At 36.3% G+C, this 18356-nt stretch overlaps 4 protein-coding genes across 6 annotated transcripts; 2 read left to right on the top strand and 2 right to left on the bottom strand.

Annotated features, from left to right (window-relative positions):
- Positions 1-45: 45 nt before the first annotated feature.
- LOC107044725 (striatin-3) lies at positions 46-8742 on the bottom strand. Of its 2 annotated transcripts, none has more exons than XM_015266732.2 (10): positions 8099-8742; positions 6804-6907; positions 6555-6734; positions 5568-5766; positions 4592-4747; positions 3988-4111; positions 3802-3917; positions 2946-3459; positions 2198-2509; positions 46-1635 (listed from the first exon to the last, which is right to left on the bottom strand). In XM_015266732.2, the coding sequence occupies exons 1-10, from the start codon at positions 8363-8365 to the stop codon at positions 1466-1468; spliced, it is 2142 nt and encodes a 713-aa protein (XP_015122218.1). In that variant the 5' UTR covers positions 8366-8742; the 3' UTR covers positions 46-1465. The 2 variants fall into 2 exon arrangements, with proteins under 2 accessions (XP_015122218.1, XP_015122219.1); XM_015266733.2 differs by having other exon boundaries at positions 5586-5766.
- Positions 8743-10138: 1396 nt separating this feature from the next.
- LOC107044718 (mitochondrial carrier homolog 2) lies at positions 10139-12839 on the top strand. Its single transcript, XM_015266723.1, has 7 exons — positions 10139-10418; positions 10499-10583; positions 10646-10832; positions 11437-11568; positions 11664-11850; positions 11933-12000; positions 12349-12839. The coding sequence occupies exons 1-7, from the start codon at positions 10302-10304 to the stop codon at positions 12539-12541; spliced, it is 969 nt and encodes a 322-aa protein (XP_015122209.1). The 5' UTR covers positions 10139-10301; the 3' UTR covers positions 12542-12839.
- On the bottom strand, positions 12786-14363 carry LOC107044721 (39S ribosomal protein L13, mitochondrial). The gene is made up of 2 exons (XM_015266726.2): positions 13960-14363; positions 12786-13364 (listed from the first exon to the last, which is right to left on the bottom strand). Exons 1-2 carry the CDS (start codon positions 13981-13983, stop codon positions 12852-12854), a joined length of 537 nt encoding a protein of 178 aa, XP_015122212.1. The 5' UTR covers positions 13984-14363; the 3' UTR covers positions 12786-12851.
- LOC107044719 (palmitoyltransferase ZDHHC3) lies at positions 14161-17846 on the top strand. 2 transcript variants are annotated; one of them, XM_015266725.2, is made up of 7 exons: positions 14161-14621; positions 14877-15062; positions 15131-15316; positions 15396-15532; positions 15604-15688; positions 16290-16502; positions 16578-17846. In XM_015266725.2, the coding sequence occupies exons 2-7, from the start codon at positions 14982-14984 to the stop codon at positions 16737-16739; spliced, it is 864 nt and encodes a 287-aa protein (XP_015122211.1). In that variant the 5' UTR covers positions 14161-14621; positions 14877-14981; the 3' UTR covers positions 16740-17846. The 2 variants fall into 2 exon arrangements, with proteins under 2 accessions (XP_015122211.1, XP_015122210.1); XM_015266724.2 differs by lacking the exon at positions 14161-14621 and adding an exon at positions 14741-14844 and having other exon boundaries at positions 14952-15062.
- Positions 17847-18356: the final 510 nt, after the last annotated feature.

Raw genomic sequence — 18356 nt, 5'->3', positions numbered from 1 at the left:
AAAGAAAGAATCCCCAGAAGTACAAAAAAAATCAACAGCTCCATGTATTTCATCAACGTATACAATCAGAATTCTCATGTATAATTTATTGTGCAAATTATGATAAAGCAGAAAGCTCATGCAGATTCGTGAATTCAATCGAAGCTATTCGACCATTGAAAACCATCAAGTGAATGAGCAAGAGAGAAGAGAACTCGTTAAGAAAAAAAAAAAACAACAAAAACATATGCATTATGAGTAAGTTACACGGTTTTGTTTTTTCTTCTATTTTTAAATACAATATATTACAGTGAAACACACAGTTATAATTTATTGTTATTAATTATTATTCCTAAGTAATGTTTTTTTGTCGTATTTTTCTCCATTTTTTCATTAATAATTACCTTACGAATTATTATTATCAATTAATCATTGTAATTACCATAACGCTGGACCTCAGTATAATGCGAGGGGCAGCACAAAAATGGTGTAATGGGAGACTAATAGCGTTTGTATATATTTTGTATTCTTTTTTGTTCTCTCCTTCCATCGTTTTATTGGAACAGCATTGTTTCTCTCATCAGTTAATTTTCATCTTTCATTGAGAATTTATTCAATCGTAATTCCTCATGTTTTTTTTAATTTAATCCCCAGTAGCTGTGCAACAGTAACTGTGATACTCGGTAATAAATAATTAACATAAGGATAAATATTATGCTACTGCGGCAGTGTGCTCCCCTGGACTCCTCAATGCTCCTCAGGAGGGTTGACGCCTTCATAATATTTTCACTTTACCTTTCCTCAATTTTATATCTGTTGTATACCACTTTAAAGATTTTCATGGATGATCTAATCAATGAAAGGGGAATGGGGGGGGGGAGGGGAGGTTTCATCACTATAATAGATAATATACTACAGTGTCGATCAGCTGTTTCCCTCTGCCGACAGATTAATACGTCTACTTAGTGACGATTATATCAACAAATAGTATTTGCACTTGAATGAAAATTCATTCGATTTATCATCATTCTGTAATAATACAAGATAATGATCTTTAAATTCTCCTTAATGTTTCATTAAAATTCTTTTACCTGCCTTTTTCATTCGTCTCACTATAATAATATGAGTATTTGAATATGCTGCTTTGTCTGACCATACTTAAATACAATTACGTTTCTTCCACTTGTGTTTTTTTCTTTCTTTTTATTTAATTCGCATCTTCTTCTCAACTATGTGTTAATGATGAGATGAGGGAAAATGGAATTGATGAAATCATTCTAAAGAGAAGGTTCCTGGAAGTGTATAGTACATACAAGTAAAACTATCTAAAAAATGATGAAAAATAATAATGAACATGAGTACAAAAACCGCTTCACATGGTCTGTTTTTTTTCTATTAAAAGTGTCATATGCGACAGCTTGTAATTTTTTATAAATCTGGTGAATTCGTGACGTTCCTTCGGCTTCGTTATCTCAATTTATATCACTCACACGAATACCTTGGCAAGCGCGTCAGCCCCAGCACTGGCGATGAAGGGTAACGAGGGATGGAACGCAACGTCAAGGATACTCTCGTCGAATTTCTTGCGGTGTGCCGTTATTTCTTGTACGCAAGTTTTGTTGTCCATATTCCATAATCTTATACTGCAGTCGTGACCTTGAGCATTGATGAGAATGATAAAATGGAGATTAGAGAAAGGAATGGCATTGTAATTCCTACGTGAAAATTTAGAAAATGGAAAGAGAGAGTTGATTCTGATGACCATTTGGCCTCTGGGGTGCAGTTGATGAGACGCATTGTCAGAAATAAATTGAAATTTCAGGGTCAGGTGACGAGTCATTTTTACGAGATTGACATTGAATTGAATTTAGGGGGAAAAATTCAATGAACTTCCAAATTAGTTGAATTTGCAATCAAAGCATTGATATTCAGTCCAAAATTTCGCTGAATTTTTAATTGATTGAAAATTCTAGAATTTATTTCCCTGAATTTTTCTAAATTATATTTATTCTCATAAAATAATTTCATGAATTTCATGAATTGAACTGAAATTTACAGCTTTCATTGATTTATCCGCAAAATTTTGGAAGTTTCAATGATGAAATTCCTTGAAATTTCAGTGGAAACTGATGTAATAAAAATGTTCAAAAATTTTACCAGAAATTTTAGCCAAAAATGTTTAACAGTTAAATGAAATACAATCAACCTGAACACTCACTGCCTGAGAGCAGATAAAGACCGTGGGGATCAACAGCGAGACTAGTTACGGCGTCCAAGTGTGCCACCATGGCGTGAGCCAGAGTCGCCGAACGGTGATCGTAAAATCTTATGTGACGATCCTCGTGCGCTGCTATTATCAGAGGCTGAATCGGATGAGCTACGACACGATTAACACCTCGGGTTCCACTACCCTCGAGTCTCGCTACTACTGAGCCAGTCTCAGCGTCGAACACGACGCAAGCTCCGTCGTAAGCGACCACTATCTTGTGGGGCTCGTCTCTGATGAAGTCGACTGAGGTGGGTGTTCCATCTGCAAAAAAAAAATTTAATCATTACTCAACTCCAATTTGTCAAGTCTAGAATTTTTCATTATTCTTTTCTTATTTCAAAGGAGAACAATAATAATAGTTAACAAATGAAGAATTAAACTTGATCAGACGACGTACTATACTATATTTTAATGATTGACTTTTTATATCCTTGAATCAAGAATTCTTGAAGTCTAAAATTTTTAATAATTTCTTTCTTATTTAAAAAATATTTAGACGTAGGCAATTGATAATTTCTCTACTCTAGTCCTTGAATTAATGATTTTTCTATTCTCTATATTAACGATGAAGAATAATACTAATAGTTATCAAATGAAGAATTTTGAGAAGCCTCAGAGGAATGATTAAAAATCTAGAATTTTAAATCGTTCTTGTGAGGCTTCTCCCAGAAAAAAAAATTAAATAAATGTTAATTACCTTGTTCAGAAGCGTATGTATTGAGCAGTGGAACTTTGCTCTGTGGATTCCACAATTTAACAGTCCCGTCAGCGCTAGCTGACAACAATTGTGACCTTGGATGGAACATACTGAGTCCCCATACAGCATCGGTATGTCCAGTCAACGATTGACTGAGTACACCAGGCTCATACGAATCATACGGATCGATATTACCAGCTGGCACTGACCAGCAGTGTATCATACCGTCAAGACCACCTGAGTAACAACGGCTGCCAGTGCTGCACATTCCTAAACACAAAACTGGCCCTGTGTGGGATCTGAATGTATAGAGAGGCTCAACGTCCAGGGACGCTGATTTTTTCGCTGGCACTGTCTTCTGCAGATTCCAGAGCTTCAGTGTGTGATCATCCGAGGCTGTTATCAGCACTGGATCCGTTGGATGGAAGACGAGGGCTCTCACACAGTCGAAGTGAGAGCGCAGAGTGTACTTTGCGTTCCACGTCTTTCTATATGTTTCTTTTGTCGCCGCCATCTGTGAATATTCAATTCGAATTCATTTTTGTTTATGTTCACATCAATTTTTTCATAAACTCAATGTCATATTGGTGAATGAGTGAATTTTCCATATCATTTGATTAAGAATTTTAGATCATTTTGTTATTATTTTAAAAACATTGCGATTCTCGAAGTGAGAAACTTTTTATTCTGTATATTTTAATCAATGATAGAGAACAATAATAATAATTATTAAATGAAGAAGTGAAAACTCCTGATAAAACAAAGTGCAATATTTAAAACTCAAGAGTTTCATTCCATTTTATCAGAAAAAGTTTATATTGAAATGGATTACACAATGAAAATGCGTCATATTTACATCGTATGTCACATCAGCATCATTGTTAACAGTTAATTGGGCTAATTCTCCCAGACCCAGGGCCGAGTCACTCTCCTCCCCTGGGCGCTGAGGGTCTCGCTCCACACGCATTGTATCTGTTGGAATAAAAAAATCATTATTCTTGTAGAGATTGTCCTTCAAAAAGTTTTGACAAGAGTCTCTCACCCGTGTATTTGGGAATAGCGTGGGGATGAATAATATGTGAGTCTTCAGTTTCCGTCAGAAGATTCAGTTCGTTCAAAACTTCCGCCGCCTCAGCATCAACATCCTCACCCAGCATTATGGATGCCTGACAATGTCATTACGGTATCAACAAAGTTTTCACAAAGTTTGTTAGAACAAGGAAGTGCCTTCAGAAGATTTCAAAGTAATTGTCGGATGCAGGAACGATTATTTTTATTTCAATTTGTAAATGCAAATGTCATGAGACTTTTTTGGGGGGAATTTAATGGGCCATGCTGTACTGTAATTTATTTCATGTAGAACTCTCAAAATTTTTTTAATAGGAAATAACATTTTTCGATAATTTGTATTCTTTTCTATATTTTCTATATAACTTATTCCATTGAGATGTTCCAATTGTCAAATTTTTTTCGATTTTTTTATTCTTTCTATGAAAAGAGGAGAAAAATAGGTTTAAAAAAACTTGGAAAATTCTGATAGAAAATGTTCTATAGAAAGATGAACTTCTACTAATTTTTTTTAATAAAAAAATTCCTATGGGATATTTTCTATGAATTGCTTTCGTGTGTGCTAGGGTAATAAATACCTTATTCTGTTTTGGCTCAGCATCGGCATCGTACAATTCGTCTTCCACTTCGCCCTCTTCCTCCTCCATGTCGATATCGGTGTGAGCCAGAAATTCAAAATTTGCCATGACAGATGCCTCGGTGTCAAGGATCATTGCATCGGTGAGAGAAGTCGGCTAGGGGGATTTTCATTATCGTAAGAAAGTGAAACTCCTGATTTCACAATTGTAAATATTGAAAGAATAAATAGTGCATTGAATAGTCAAGGTGTTAGAAGCTTTCTGGTGGTAATTAAGCAGTTGATTGGAAATAACTTTAGTCATTGCGCCAGGTTCTACCACTGGGTTCGTGAAAATCAAAAGACTAGACGAGTCTCCACACTGAGAGCAAAAAAAAATGCTCTCAAAGAAGTCTTGATTGCACCAAAAAAATTTTTTCAGCAGTTTTTCATTTCGGCTATCCAATACTCAAGAATAAGAATGGTTTATTTCTTGAGACTTCTGTATTCTCAATTTGCGATTTTTTTGGTTCAACCAAAGCTTATTTGTGAATACATTTGTTTTTCTCCAAGTGCACTGATTATAGACTATAAAATTTGTCCTTTTTAACAGCAAAAAACACACATTAAATGAAAAAATTGACACTGACATTTTAGTTTCGTAACTCTTCATACTATACCTACTTCCTTAGAAATGTGGGACTAGTAGGGATGCAGAAGATAACGTTCATTGAATGAATTACCGTTTGCAGTAAATAGGGAGGGAGAAAAAAAAAGAGAAAGGTGAAAATAGAAATGAAAAAGTAAATATCGCCAAAATAGGCGTACCAGTTTACGACTCATTACATCCAGTCATTGACTCTGGTGAACCATTTTAAAATGAGGAAAGAGTCACAGTCGTTGTCGCTTGACAGAGGATTCCACTGTTTTTAGTTCATTCGGAGATTCAGTACTTCGAGTCAATGATTGGAGTTGAGTCGCTGGACCAGTACACTCACTGGACTACGAAGATACACCTTTTTTGCTCTCTCTGACCTCGGGCGGCGCATAACACGCTTTTTCGATGGTTCGTTACCATTCAATGCTGGTGTATTCATATCGTCGGAGTCTGTATTGTTGTTTAATCCAAGTAATGATCTCACTCGGTTTGATCTCACGTCAATTATTGTGTCGGTATAACCAATTTCTTGCAAATAGCTGGGAACATAATTAAATCATTAAGGTCATGGCTTTCTTCTTAAACTCGTCAGTGCTTGGGAAAATTTCTTCATTTACTTCATGTTGAGATTGACATTTTCCGTTTGCTTATGTATGAGGAAATATCAGGATTTTTTATTGAATATACTGCGAACCGAAATGCCTTCGACTTGACATTGGTTTTCTAATCTCGCTCATTATCAAGATGATTAAATATTTGAAAAGTTGTGACATGTCGAATTCATTAAAAAATGGCTAAATATCTTCTACAGGTTCTTAAAAATCACAGCATGGATTTGGAGATTTTCAATCATGAATTGTATGAATTAAATTGCACGAGAGAAGTTTAAAAAATGTCATGGACAATTAGTGTCATTTAAATTACATAAAAGAACAAATTTTTCTTCAAACATGTTCTTCCTATAAATCAATAATTAAAATTCTCTCAATTTTCAGGAGGAAAATAGGCTGTTCAATGTAATCACCAAAAATTGCAGTTCTTCAAAGCGTTTTCTGCTAGTTGAAAATAAAAAATTAAATTCAGTTCAAATAACTCCAAATGTTGAAGAATTTATCAACGAAAAGAAAAATGTGCAAAGTCCTTGGATATTCTTAGTAAACAAGAAATGTCACTCTATTTCCCTCGATATTCACAACTGATTTCTTCGATATGACCCTTTGCGGTTGACTCGCCTGACATTTACCTCCCCGATAGTACTTGTAAATCCGTCAAATACAATTACCCAAGCACTGTCGAGTTAACTAAACATTTTAAACCACAATCTTACTCTCTTAATAACCGTCGCCCCTGGCTCCACGTGATATTACTAACAGAGGAGAATGGCGCTTCCCCATCTCCACCACCACCCTCCGAATTATCGCCAGTACTAGACTCCTCGTAAAGCGGTGGTTTTCCGTCATCCTGTATTACCAAGTCTGTTCCATACTTGAGTATGTGATACTTGGCCCTATCACAAAAAACGAATTTAGAGAACTGGAAAAAACCCACCACCGACAACTCCATTAATAAATCTTACCTCTCCTGCTTGAGAGCGTACTCAAGCATTTTAATTCGTCTCACTAGATCATTCTTTAGATTTTCCTGAGCCTTCCTTTCACCCTGGAGGAAAGCTATTCTAGCCTATAATAATTCAAAGAAATGGAAAAATAATTTTTCTATTCTTTATACCTTAACAGTAATGATTATCAAATGCAGAATTGAGGATATTTTATTCTGTGGATTTTTAACAACGATTATGAACGATAATAATAAATTAACAAATGGAGAAATGAAAGCTCTTGATTAGACAAAGTACAAAAATGAAAAATTAAGAGTTTTATTTCCGGATATTTTAAATCGCCCCACTAGATCATTCTTTAAATTCTCTTGAGCCTTTCTTTCACCCTGGAGGAAAGCTACTCTAGCCCATAATAATTCAAAGAAAAAAAACAATTATCGTGACGCTCTGGTGAGACTCCCCTCCCCCCTTATTCTCAATTACTCCTTAGAAAATCGCAGATATAAATAAATAATACAGTTCCTATCTAATCTCCCCCATTACCAGATCTATATTGTTCTAATGATACATCTTAACAATGTGGAAAATAATACCACGTTGAAAGGATCAGTTTCACTCGAGTGTGCACAGATCTTATCAACTCAACATTTTTTTTATTTCCAGATTTACGGGTATCCCGCACACTAACATTTCACATTAAATTATCATAACAGTAATCACAAACTCCTCGAGAATTAAACGTTCCAAATAAGAGCATTTATCAAAACTAGGAGAGTTAATTGAAAAAATTAATAATTATGCAAAAGGTGATGGATTCCAAGGGTTAAAAAATTGACACCTGGAAGAGAATTCCCAGTATCAATCGCCTAACGTAAAAAAATCACGTGATCAATTATCAAATGAAGAAACGAAAACCCTGAACCAAAAAAATTATCTTATTTTTGAACAATTCAATTTTTCCATAATTTATATTTTTACTACTAATGACGAACAACATGATAATTATCAAATGGAGTACTGAAATCTCTAAATGAACCATAAACTCCCCAAGACTGAAAGCAACAAATCCGAGCATTCCTTAAACCCCGAGGATTACCAAAAAATTGAAAGAATCTGCTGAAGCTGATGAGTTCCAACTGACAAACAACTGCCACCCGGTAGAATCGCAGTATCAATGGTCTAACGTCAAAAATTCCCACGACAAATTGACAATACCCCGAGCCTCCCTTCCGCTCCAAAACGTCAATCCCCCCATTTATCATCGATAATAAAATAGTCCGGTGGAATTGTCCGATCAGAACGTGATTAAATACCTGGAACTCAGCTCTGTCGAGCTCCCACTGTGATCTGTCAAGCTCAAAGCGGGCCCACTCGTGTTGAATAAAGTGAAGAATACCAGGCATCGAGTATTGTGGTTTCTGATCTTTGGCACCATTACCACTAGCATTATCACTATTTTGATGTTTATCGTTGCCAATTGATACATTAGCACCGGACGACAATGGCCCGTTATGATTTTGCGATACTGAACTGGAGTTATCCTCCATTATGGGACCGCAACACTGGCTGGGTACCTTCATTTCATGACACGGCGGCCATTACAGCAACTGTGCCTTTCTTTCCCTCTCCCTCTGGTGTTTCGTCGCCAGAGGCAGCCCGTTATGTGTGTGATACCCGTTTTTATTCCCCCTCTTTGCGTTTAATATGCGTTTCGATCGGTCTACCCCGCAGTACTTCACTCGTGCACTGATTTTTTTGGAGTCAATTGATTTACTTAGAGTTTGAGGGGTTTGAGGATGTCTTGGGGAGTCGTTTCGATGATGTTGACACTTCTGGGGGGACTCGGGGCCACACAATGCGCGACGATACACGAACGCGTTGTTTTTTCAACGTTAATTCAATCGACGGGGACACACCACTGGTAACACCGGGGAGCAGGATTCTTCATCCATTTGGGTTGAGGGAGGACTGAGTGTGAGGGGAATCCAGAGGTACTATTGGTCCTGGCGCCGGCCGTGGACCAATCCGTTGGGACGGCACCGGGACGCTTTTCAAATTGTCGTGATTGCGTGCGGCTTCGATGGAAACTGAACCCAAGGATTAATTAATCTTCGGGGGGGGGGGATTATTGGGGATTGAGAGACACATTTTGGGGGTTTATTTATGTATTTTTCTATGAATTTTCGATCATTTGGGGGTGGTTTTGGGGGTCAGAGGGAGATATTCGTGTTTCGGGATTTGTTTGTATTTTGTTATGATTTTTTAAATATGTTTATTCTTATTCGGGATGAGAGCGGTTTGTAGGGAGATTATTGAAGTTTTGGAGAAGAAATTTTTATTGACGGAATTATCGTTGAAATTACAGAGGAACTTTTGAAATTGACGTGATTGCGAGGGGCTGGATGGAAACTGAACCCAAGGATTGATTAATTATTTAGTTTTACTTGTAGGGGGTTTATTGGGGGATTGGGGGACTCATTTTGGGAATTTATTTTTTTTAATGTATTTTCTATCATTTGGAGATAATTTCATTGAGGGGCTAGGGGGAGATATTCATATTATTTTGGGAGGAGTTTTTCGAATCGAATGAAGTGTTTTATTCATTCACATTCGGTGTAAAAATATTTTTTTATACCGGAGAAAATATTAGGGAAGATATTTTTGTGCGCAACAGAAACAACAACATTATCCTTAAACTTATAGAGAAGTTATTCAAATGGTCGTTATTATGATGGGCTTGATGTAAACCAAACCGAAGCTTTAATTAATAATTTCTTTCAATTTTCCAGAGTGTTAATTGAGGAATGGATGACACACATTCTGAAAGGTTTGTTCTAAAGGCCGAGCAGTATGCAATGGTTTCATTATTTGAATTATTGAAAGTCTACATTGGATTCTCTATTTTAGGAAACATTTAAATAATTAATGTTTACATTTCCCATGTTAGTAAAATCATTAAATTGTCTTAGGTCTGACATTCCGTTAAAGATTTTCACTTGAAGCTTTGAGAGAAATAATATAAATAAATTAAAATAATATAAATAAATTTAATCGGGAAACGGGCGACACATATTCTAAATGTTTTAATGTAATTTCTCAACCATTTGGGGATTATTTTATTGGGGTTTAGAAGAATGGAGGGGGCTGAATATATTTATATTTTGGAAGGACTTTTCCGAATCCAAATGGAGTTTATTATTCATTCACGTTCGGAGCGAAGTGATTTTTCAAATATAAAAATTATTCGAATTGTCGGGAGGAAATCTGTCTTAACAACAGAATTGCCCTTGAACTTACCGGCCACCGCGAGCTGACGTAAGAGGCCGTAACTGTGACCAAGAGAATTACAGAATTACGAGCCAGTCCATGAAGAGTGGTGGAAGTTTGATAGTGATTGGAGTATCGGTCCAATCTTTGAACCTGAAAAAATATCTCACTCAAGGAGTGTGAGATAAATAAAAAGTGGAGGTTGAATAGTGAAGTAGAGGGCTGTAGGACTGTAAGAAAGTTGTAAAAATGTCCATGTCGACGATGGGTCGGGAGAAGGACGAGAGACTGTGGTCTTATATTGCCATTCGGACATTGGTTAATACCATTTCACATCCAATTGAATATGCCAAAGTGTTGATGCAGGTGAATACACGTGTTTAAGATAATTTCACGGAAATTATCATGTATTTTGTTACAACCTTTTTTTATTTTTTTTACTTTAGATAGGACATGAGCCCAGCGCTCCCAGAGAAGCCAGGACTCTCCTGGGGAAACCGGCACTGGTTCTGCCGAATATTTTTCAGTATGGTGAGACCCAGCTGATAATTTATTTAAATTGTTTGATTCAATGATTTTCATTCATCTCCTAGTAAGATATATCAAGAATGTGGATGGATTCAGTGGATGCTATCGAGGATTTGTTCCAAAATTGTGTGCCTATACCGTCAGTGCTGTTGCTATTGAAAAAGTCTCGGAATCCAATTATTTTCTCAAGTATTTCCCAGAGGATGAGACGAGGAAAGAAGAGGATATCGATGATTTACCTGATGATGAGAGGTAGTGAATTCCGCTAGATAGTGAATATATTCGTCAATTTTCAATGAATATCTCGGAATCTAAGGCAGGTAGCAAAATTTTTATCATGACCTTTTTTATGGGGCAAATTGAGAGCTACAAAAAAGGTCTTCATGAATATTTCGCTATCTTCCTTAGGTTCGAAGATATTTCTCGAAAACTCAGCTGAAAGCTAAGTATAATTGTAGTCTTAGTTTTCATTTTTGTTCATTGTTTATTCGTTTTTACAACAGGAGATGATCCAATATTCAACTGCATATTATTTAATTTTCCATTTGGGATCTACATTAATCATTAATTTTTGTAATATTACAATAATTTCAGTTATTAAATTGAAAATAAATGTATAATGATGAGTTTGTCTGAGATTACTGATTGATGAAGAGTTTTCAAATTGGTTATTTCATTTTTAAGTGGACAATTTGGTCATAATTTAATATTATAAATTTGGCTATACCTTTTTCCAATTCATAAAAATTGATTGCAGTTTATAAAGTTACAGATATATAATAAATATTTATGGAGTTTTGTGCATTTTGTATTTAATTCTGGGAATAATTTCTTCAATTCAGAATTATCGTTGCAGGAAGGAGGCCTATATTAAAGAATTGGCCAAAGACATTGTTTGTAGGATCGTAGGAATAGTCGCAAGTCACCCATTGGATGTCATCACTCTGAGGACAATGGCACAATTCGTCGGGGGTGAAACAAAATACAAGTACCGAATCAGTGAAAAATTCTGGATTTTGTGAAGTATTTTTTCAGATCTTCGTAGCATTACTCACGTAACGACAACTTTCTATTCAATTTCAGTGGGATTTTCGGATCGATCAGAGAAATCTACCATGAGAATGGCCTACTGGGTTATTATGCAGGATTAGTGCCGAGATTAATAGCCAATGTTGCTACTCTGGTGCTCGTCAGCTCGTCGACGTACTTTATCAACAAATATTTAATCCGGGACAAGGACCTCAGGGGATGCACCTCTGCAACTATGACAGTGAGATAATTTTCCTTCTTCGATTGACGACGTTTTAGTGTTGGAGAAAATTCAGGGCTTTTATTTGTCTGGTTTTTTGTAGTTCCTTGCAACGACTGTCACCTATCCATTTTTGGTGGTCTACCACTGTATGGCTGTCAATGATTGCGGGTAAGTGGAGGGGAATTATTGATTTAATTGATTTAATAATTGTATATATTTGAGGATATCCAAGGACTTGAACGATTTTTTTGGGGAAAATGCTTTTCAATATTTTTAGTACAAAATTTGACTTTGCAATAATTTTATTATTTGAATTTTGAAAGTCTAAATTTAATTATCCATTTTCAGTCTATAGGACAGATTTAAAAAATTCATGTTTAAGTGTGATGTCTTGTTAAATATTTTCAGCAAAATTAGTAAGCTCACTTTTTTTGCAGAATTTAACTTGAACTTGAACTTGATGATGCTGATATTCATGAAGAGTCCAATTAATCTGAATTATATAATCACTAACAGATTGGCAGCTGGAGTTCCCCCACGAATGCCAATCTACGCCAACTGGGTGGACTGCTGGAGACACTTATCCTCGATAAACGATCTGAAACGCGGCAGCAGCTTCATCTGGCGCTACTACAGAGGCCCCCAAGAGATCATCAATGGGCATCTGGTAGCCCTCAACAAATCCCACTACTACAAACAAGTTTCGTAAACGAAAAGCACTCCCCACCGTCCAAAAAACGACAGGAGAAAAAACCTCAGCGAAGAATGCAGTATTTGTGATTGAATAAACTCAGAAAAAGTTACAAAAGCGACGGAAAAAAATTTAACAAATCCTCAATGAAAATGAAACCTCTTTTTCTCTCACTCGTGCATGCAATTGAAATTCATAAGATGAACTTCATGAGCGTGTAATGCATTTCGTGTTCATAATTATCAGTGTACAAAGTCGAATGTTAACTCGAGTCTATTCTTTATTATAGATAGAAATAAATGTAGGATACAGTGAATTGGCGTTTTCTCTAGCGAAGTATGTAATTCGTGGGGTATTTCATGACACGTGGGAAATTCTCCACCTCCTCAGCAGGGATGTGATCGAGGCTGACTGGCTGGGGTCTCAGTTGTTTGATCTGACTGCTGACATTCTGGAGGATCTCCTCAGGGACATTCTCGTCCGGGTAGATGTGCAGGAGTTGCATGGTGTGTCGTCGCTGGAGGTTGCCCCTCATCGCGTGGTAAACAGCCTTCTGCATGATCATGGTTTTGTTCTTCTTGTGGAGTTCCCAGGCTAGGGTCCATGTGTCACCGCTGTGGTAGGTGTTGTGGTGGAAGTAAACTCTCTTGACCCACTCGTCCCCTCTCAACGCAATGTCCTTGCTGTTTATCACGACTACGTGATCTCCACAGTAGCCCATGGGGTGGTACATCGGTTTGTGGAGACCCTTGAGGTATTTCGTTAACAGGACAGCACTTTTGTACGGGTCCTGCCATTTCGCGTCGTATATGTGCCAGATCCGAGCGAATGTCGCCCAGTGCTGCAAATAAGAAAATAAGAAGACATTCGTTATGAGACTGTTAGGAAACATTTAAAGGTCAGGGACAATTTAGGGGTAATTCTAGCTTTTTGTGCAACAGAAAAATATGAATTCCTTAACTAACTCGAATTTTTAATTAATTGAGAATTCAAGAGTATATTTATGTGAATTTTTCTAGCTTGTAGACATTTTCATGGAATAATTACACTAAAATTTACAGCTTCCATCAATTTTCCCATCAAATCGCGACTTTTTAATTACAAAATTTCTTGAAATTTCACTGGAACTGTGATTTGATAAACATTTTCAACAGTGGGAGATTCTCATTGAGATAATTGTTGAGAATTATAGAAAAATTAGCTGATAGTTACATGATAGTTTTAAATATTGAGCCCAATTTGAGTTCAAAATTAAATCATTAAAAAAAAATCAAGTTATTCCAGAAACAAAACATTGGAATTATTCATGCTTTAGTAAACCATTCCTTGTGGAATATTACAAGAGTACGGAGTGTTCAGGAGTAGGTATTGGAAATATTTAGAGGTTAGAGGCCTATGAATAACTTTTCCAAAGTAAATACACGTTGTCTGCATACCTGGCCTCTCCTCACAAGTGACATGCTGCAGCCCTTTCAATTAGACTAGTTACTCCCCAACAATTATCGATTTTTCGTTTAAAAAATTCTCAATTTCTGGAAAAACAACAGAGAACCACTCGATTCTCTTCACCTCCACTGTAGCCTCCACTAACCTCTCGGTTATAATGCCCGGTCGATAAAGAGGACTTCAATCCTTGCAGCACTGATCGAGCAACTGCCCGAATAATCAACAATTAAGAGTGTTTCCACCCCCGAATAAGACCAAAACCCAGAAAACTAATTAACAATAATTAAAAAACAAAATAAAAGCGCCTCATTCTTGATTGATCCCTCAATTAATAAAATGAATAAACAATTCGAAGGGAGAAGTGGCAAGTGTCGCCGAAACGGAATCAGCGCCTGTCTCAGCCAATAAATCGTGTCAATGCCGCTGTCGCACATTTCTCTCCACCGTGAAATGATCAACCGACTATTAGTTCATGACACTATCTCATCGGCGTCAAAAAGAGTATCCGTGTGTGACAGTTGTCAGGAGTAATTACATTTTTATCACGTACTCCCGATTATTGACCCCATTCACCGTTAATTCAATATGTCGATTGAGGGTGCTATGAGTTTAATCTCATTACGAATGAGCATGATTTCCAGATCACCGCACTGTGAGTTTACCTTTAAAATATTCAGGTTATATTATTAAATGAATTTTATTCATGCACGTACCCTCTCCACAAGAATTCACGCCGTATGAATTGCATAATTGTAGTTATGATTTCGATTATTGGAATCCATGACTAGTGAACTTGTACATCTCCTGTTTTATCTCATTTGACCACTTGAATTTATGAGATTATCTTTTGATCGATGGGCACGACACAGCGAAAGGTATACTGATTACATTTCGATTTTATTTCCAGAAAATGATTGCAATTGAACAAATTGATGGTTTAACTGTTAATGAGACGTTATCGTTGTGAAAATGAATTATTCAGATTTATGAGAGTGAGAATAAAATCGGAGCTATGGATTATGAGTATATGCCCTTTCAGAGAGAGAGGGATATTCATAATAGATGCTGTGGGGGAAAATTCTGGTGTATCAAGGTGAATAGAAATTTGAGGCTCTGGCATTGTGATGAAAAAAAATGTTTTACCTCGTTCACCATTTGCAGGATATATGCGGAATAATCTGTGCCATTCTAACATGGCTTCTCATAATTTATGCTGAATTCGTTGTGATGGCTGTCATTCTCATTCCTACTATTCACACGTTCTATTCCAGTGTAAATATGGCTATTTTTCAAACTATGGCGTTTTTAGCTTTCGCCTCGCATCTCAGAACAATGTTCACTGATCCAGTAAGTCGGTAGAATCACTTCAATTGATGGGGGATTGCCTCTAGTTGGATATTTCATTCACGATTTCATGGGCTTTTAGGGAGCTGTGCCAAAAGGTAATGCAACCAAAGAAATGATTCAACAAATGGGGTTTAGAGAGGGCCAGGTGATATTCAAGTGTCAGAGGTGTTGCTCTATTAAACCTGACAGGGCACATCACTGCTCGGTTTGTCAGAGGTGAGAAAGTTAACGTTATTATTGTGGGATTAGTTGGGAGCGTTGGTTGAGGGGGATCTCTTTGGTTGCAGATGCATTAGGAAAATGGATCATCATTGCCCTTGGGTGAACAACTGCGTTGGGGAGAATAATCAAAAATATTTTGTACTTTTTACAGTAAGTACTTTCTTTGTGAATTAAACACTATAAATTGCTTGGAGTTCCACCAAATTTGTTGTTGTCTGAGGAATTTTAAGGAGTTTGACCACACTGTTAAGAAAATTTCGCTGAATTTTCCGAAAAAAATATTGAATTCTATTTAAGGGGAAAAAGCCAATGGAATTTTAAGTTTTAAGAATTTTAAGATGGAAATTCTACAATTTACGGGAATTTTCAAATTAAAATGAATACTCACTGACAAATTCCCTTGAGTGTCCAGGTAATTTCTTCAAAATTCTTGGAATTGTAGGGATTTTTAAAGAAATCCCCTGAAAATTCAGAGAAATCTCCCCTTAAATTTGAGATTTCTCTGAATTTTACAGATTTTTCATTAATTTTTTCAGAATAATTAAACTGAAATAGTAAATTTTCAATGACACAACTTCCTTAAAATTTTAATGAACATATTGCTTGTCAGAAATTTCCAACACCCTTATAGGAAATTTCAGTAGAAAATTGTCAACAGTGCATTTTTTTCGTTGAAAGCCCCTCGAAATTTGTAATTAAACATTAGGAAGTTCCTTCCTCACTAAATGCATTCTAATTCTCCTAATTACAGTTTTATATCGCCGGAATATCGTTGCAATCATTATTTCTCTGTATTCAACAATTCACCACGTGTGTGAGACAAGAGTGGCGTGAATGTTCAACATTCAGTCCGCCAGCAACAGTCGTACTACTGCTGTTTCTCACTTTCGAGGCCCTGCTCTTCGCAATTTTCACAGCTGTCATGTTGGGCACCCAATTGCAAGCGATATGGAACGATGAAACGGTAATGCCTGGGATCGATAACACAATCCCATTACAGCCATTAAATACTAATGGAATTGTACGATCGTGTTAACAGGGGATAGAGCAGTTGAAGAAGGAGGAGGCCAGATGGGTGCGCAATAGCAGATGGAAATCAATTCAAGCTGTCTTCGGTAGATTCTCACTGGCTTGGTTCTCTCCATTCACATCACCCCCAAATGCCAAACCTAAATTAGACTCTTATCTTTATTCAGTTTGAGTTATCGTATTCTCTCAACTCGAGCTGCATCGTTGTACATATAATATAAGTGAGACTTGAGGAATTGTAGGAGCCTATCTGCACGTCACTGATTACCACGGAAATGATACATCCGTTTCTCGACTTAATCTGTCCACTGATGAAAAAATTTCATAGGAAGACGTGGTGAAATCGATAGAAAATTCTATTGAACTTCTGTTAAAAATTCTATTAGTTTTTTAGGCGCAGAATTAAGTGGAATTACTTCAAAAATATTCCAACCGTAAAATCGAATCATGAAAATAAGGAAATGAAAATGAAACATGAAAAAATCATTGTAAAGTTGACAAATTGAATTTTCTATGAAATTTTTTCACACGTGTTGTCTTTCGAAATCATTGATAACAAATGATACAAAAAATTCAGTACCTCTGGTGATAAAAGACCATAAAAATTCAAAACGATGATTGTAACAGTGCCTGGAAATTAATGGAAACATAAAACGACTAGATCATGTGTAAATATTTACATAAGTTAAGCATTTTTTAGAAAATACCTAGGTGTTTGCAATTTTATACGAATTAGGCATAGCGTTTTGATGAATGGATGAATATTAATCAGGAATTTTTGACCTTCCTAACTCAGTAATTTAGGTGGTTAAATTAAACATGAGTATCTCAATGAAGAAGCGAAATTGCTCTCAATATTAATCTGTATTCGACATTCCATGATAATTAAATCTTCCGCATCGAAGCTATAACTGTACCTTCAGCACACTGGCGCTGAGTTACGCTTTGCCACGTCCGTACTTATCCTCGCGTAAGCAAGAGACAACTATATATCTAATATATTGTAATCGAAAAACCGTGAAGCATGTTGTAGGTTTAAGTGGGAAATAATTTGCTGTGCAATCTGTGTGATAAATCAAGAATGCTTAGATACGACTATTGAAAATCATTTTTGATCACTGAAATACAAACGCGGGAAGAAGAAACGAGAATTACAGACCACTTACTCATGATTTAGGAGTGGATGTGCTTTTCCATGCTCCTAAATTATAAATTAAGACATCACAAGTTGTTTTATATCCAAGAAATATTGGGTTAATAAACTTCATTGAAAAATCAAGTCAAGTCTTCGGAGTTCATTATTTTTCCCTCATTTTAGTTGCGTATACAACGTGAAGATGAATATTTAGTATTAATATTACTTGAATTAATGTTATTTGGATTTATTCATGAGAGGGGAATAGCAACGGAGTGAAAAAAAAGAGAATAATTTTTATCGTGAAATTAGAAACTATTAATGTTTTTCAATCAAATACTTTTTAGGCCGTGACTATTCGCACCATTGCGTGAATCACTCCCGTACACTCCATACACTCCACGCATGCGTGAAGTTTGTGTGTTTCACGCAGCCGAATTTTCATACTGCTGTGTATTTCACGCAGTTGAAGTTTCATACTACTGTGTGTTTCTCGCAGTTGAAGTTTCATACTACTGTGTTTCACGTAGTTATATTTTTATACACCTGTGTGTTTCACGCAGTTGGATTTTGATACGCCTGCGTGTTTCACGCAGTTGTATTTTTATACATCAGGATTGCGTTTTTCCACTTCCTAGGCCTTATACAAGATAA

This window comes from Diachasma alloeum, unplaced genomic scaffold (assembly GCF_001412515.2).
Source record: "Diachasma alloeum isolate Michigan unplaced genomic scaffold, Dall2.0 Dall_scaffold_00782, whole genome shotgun sequence".
Taxonomy (NCBI): Eukaryota; Metazoa; Arthropoda; class Insecta; order Hymenoptera; family Braconidae; genus Diachasma; species Diachasma alloeum.
The sequence above is the reverse complement of the archived record's forward strand: the minus strand, read 5'-3'. Positions and strand labels throughout refer to the sequence as shown.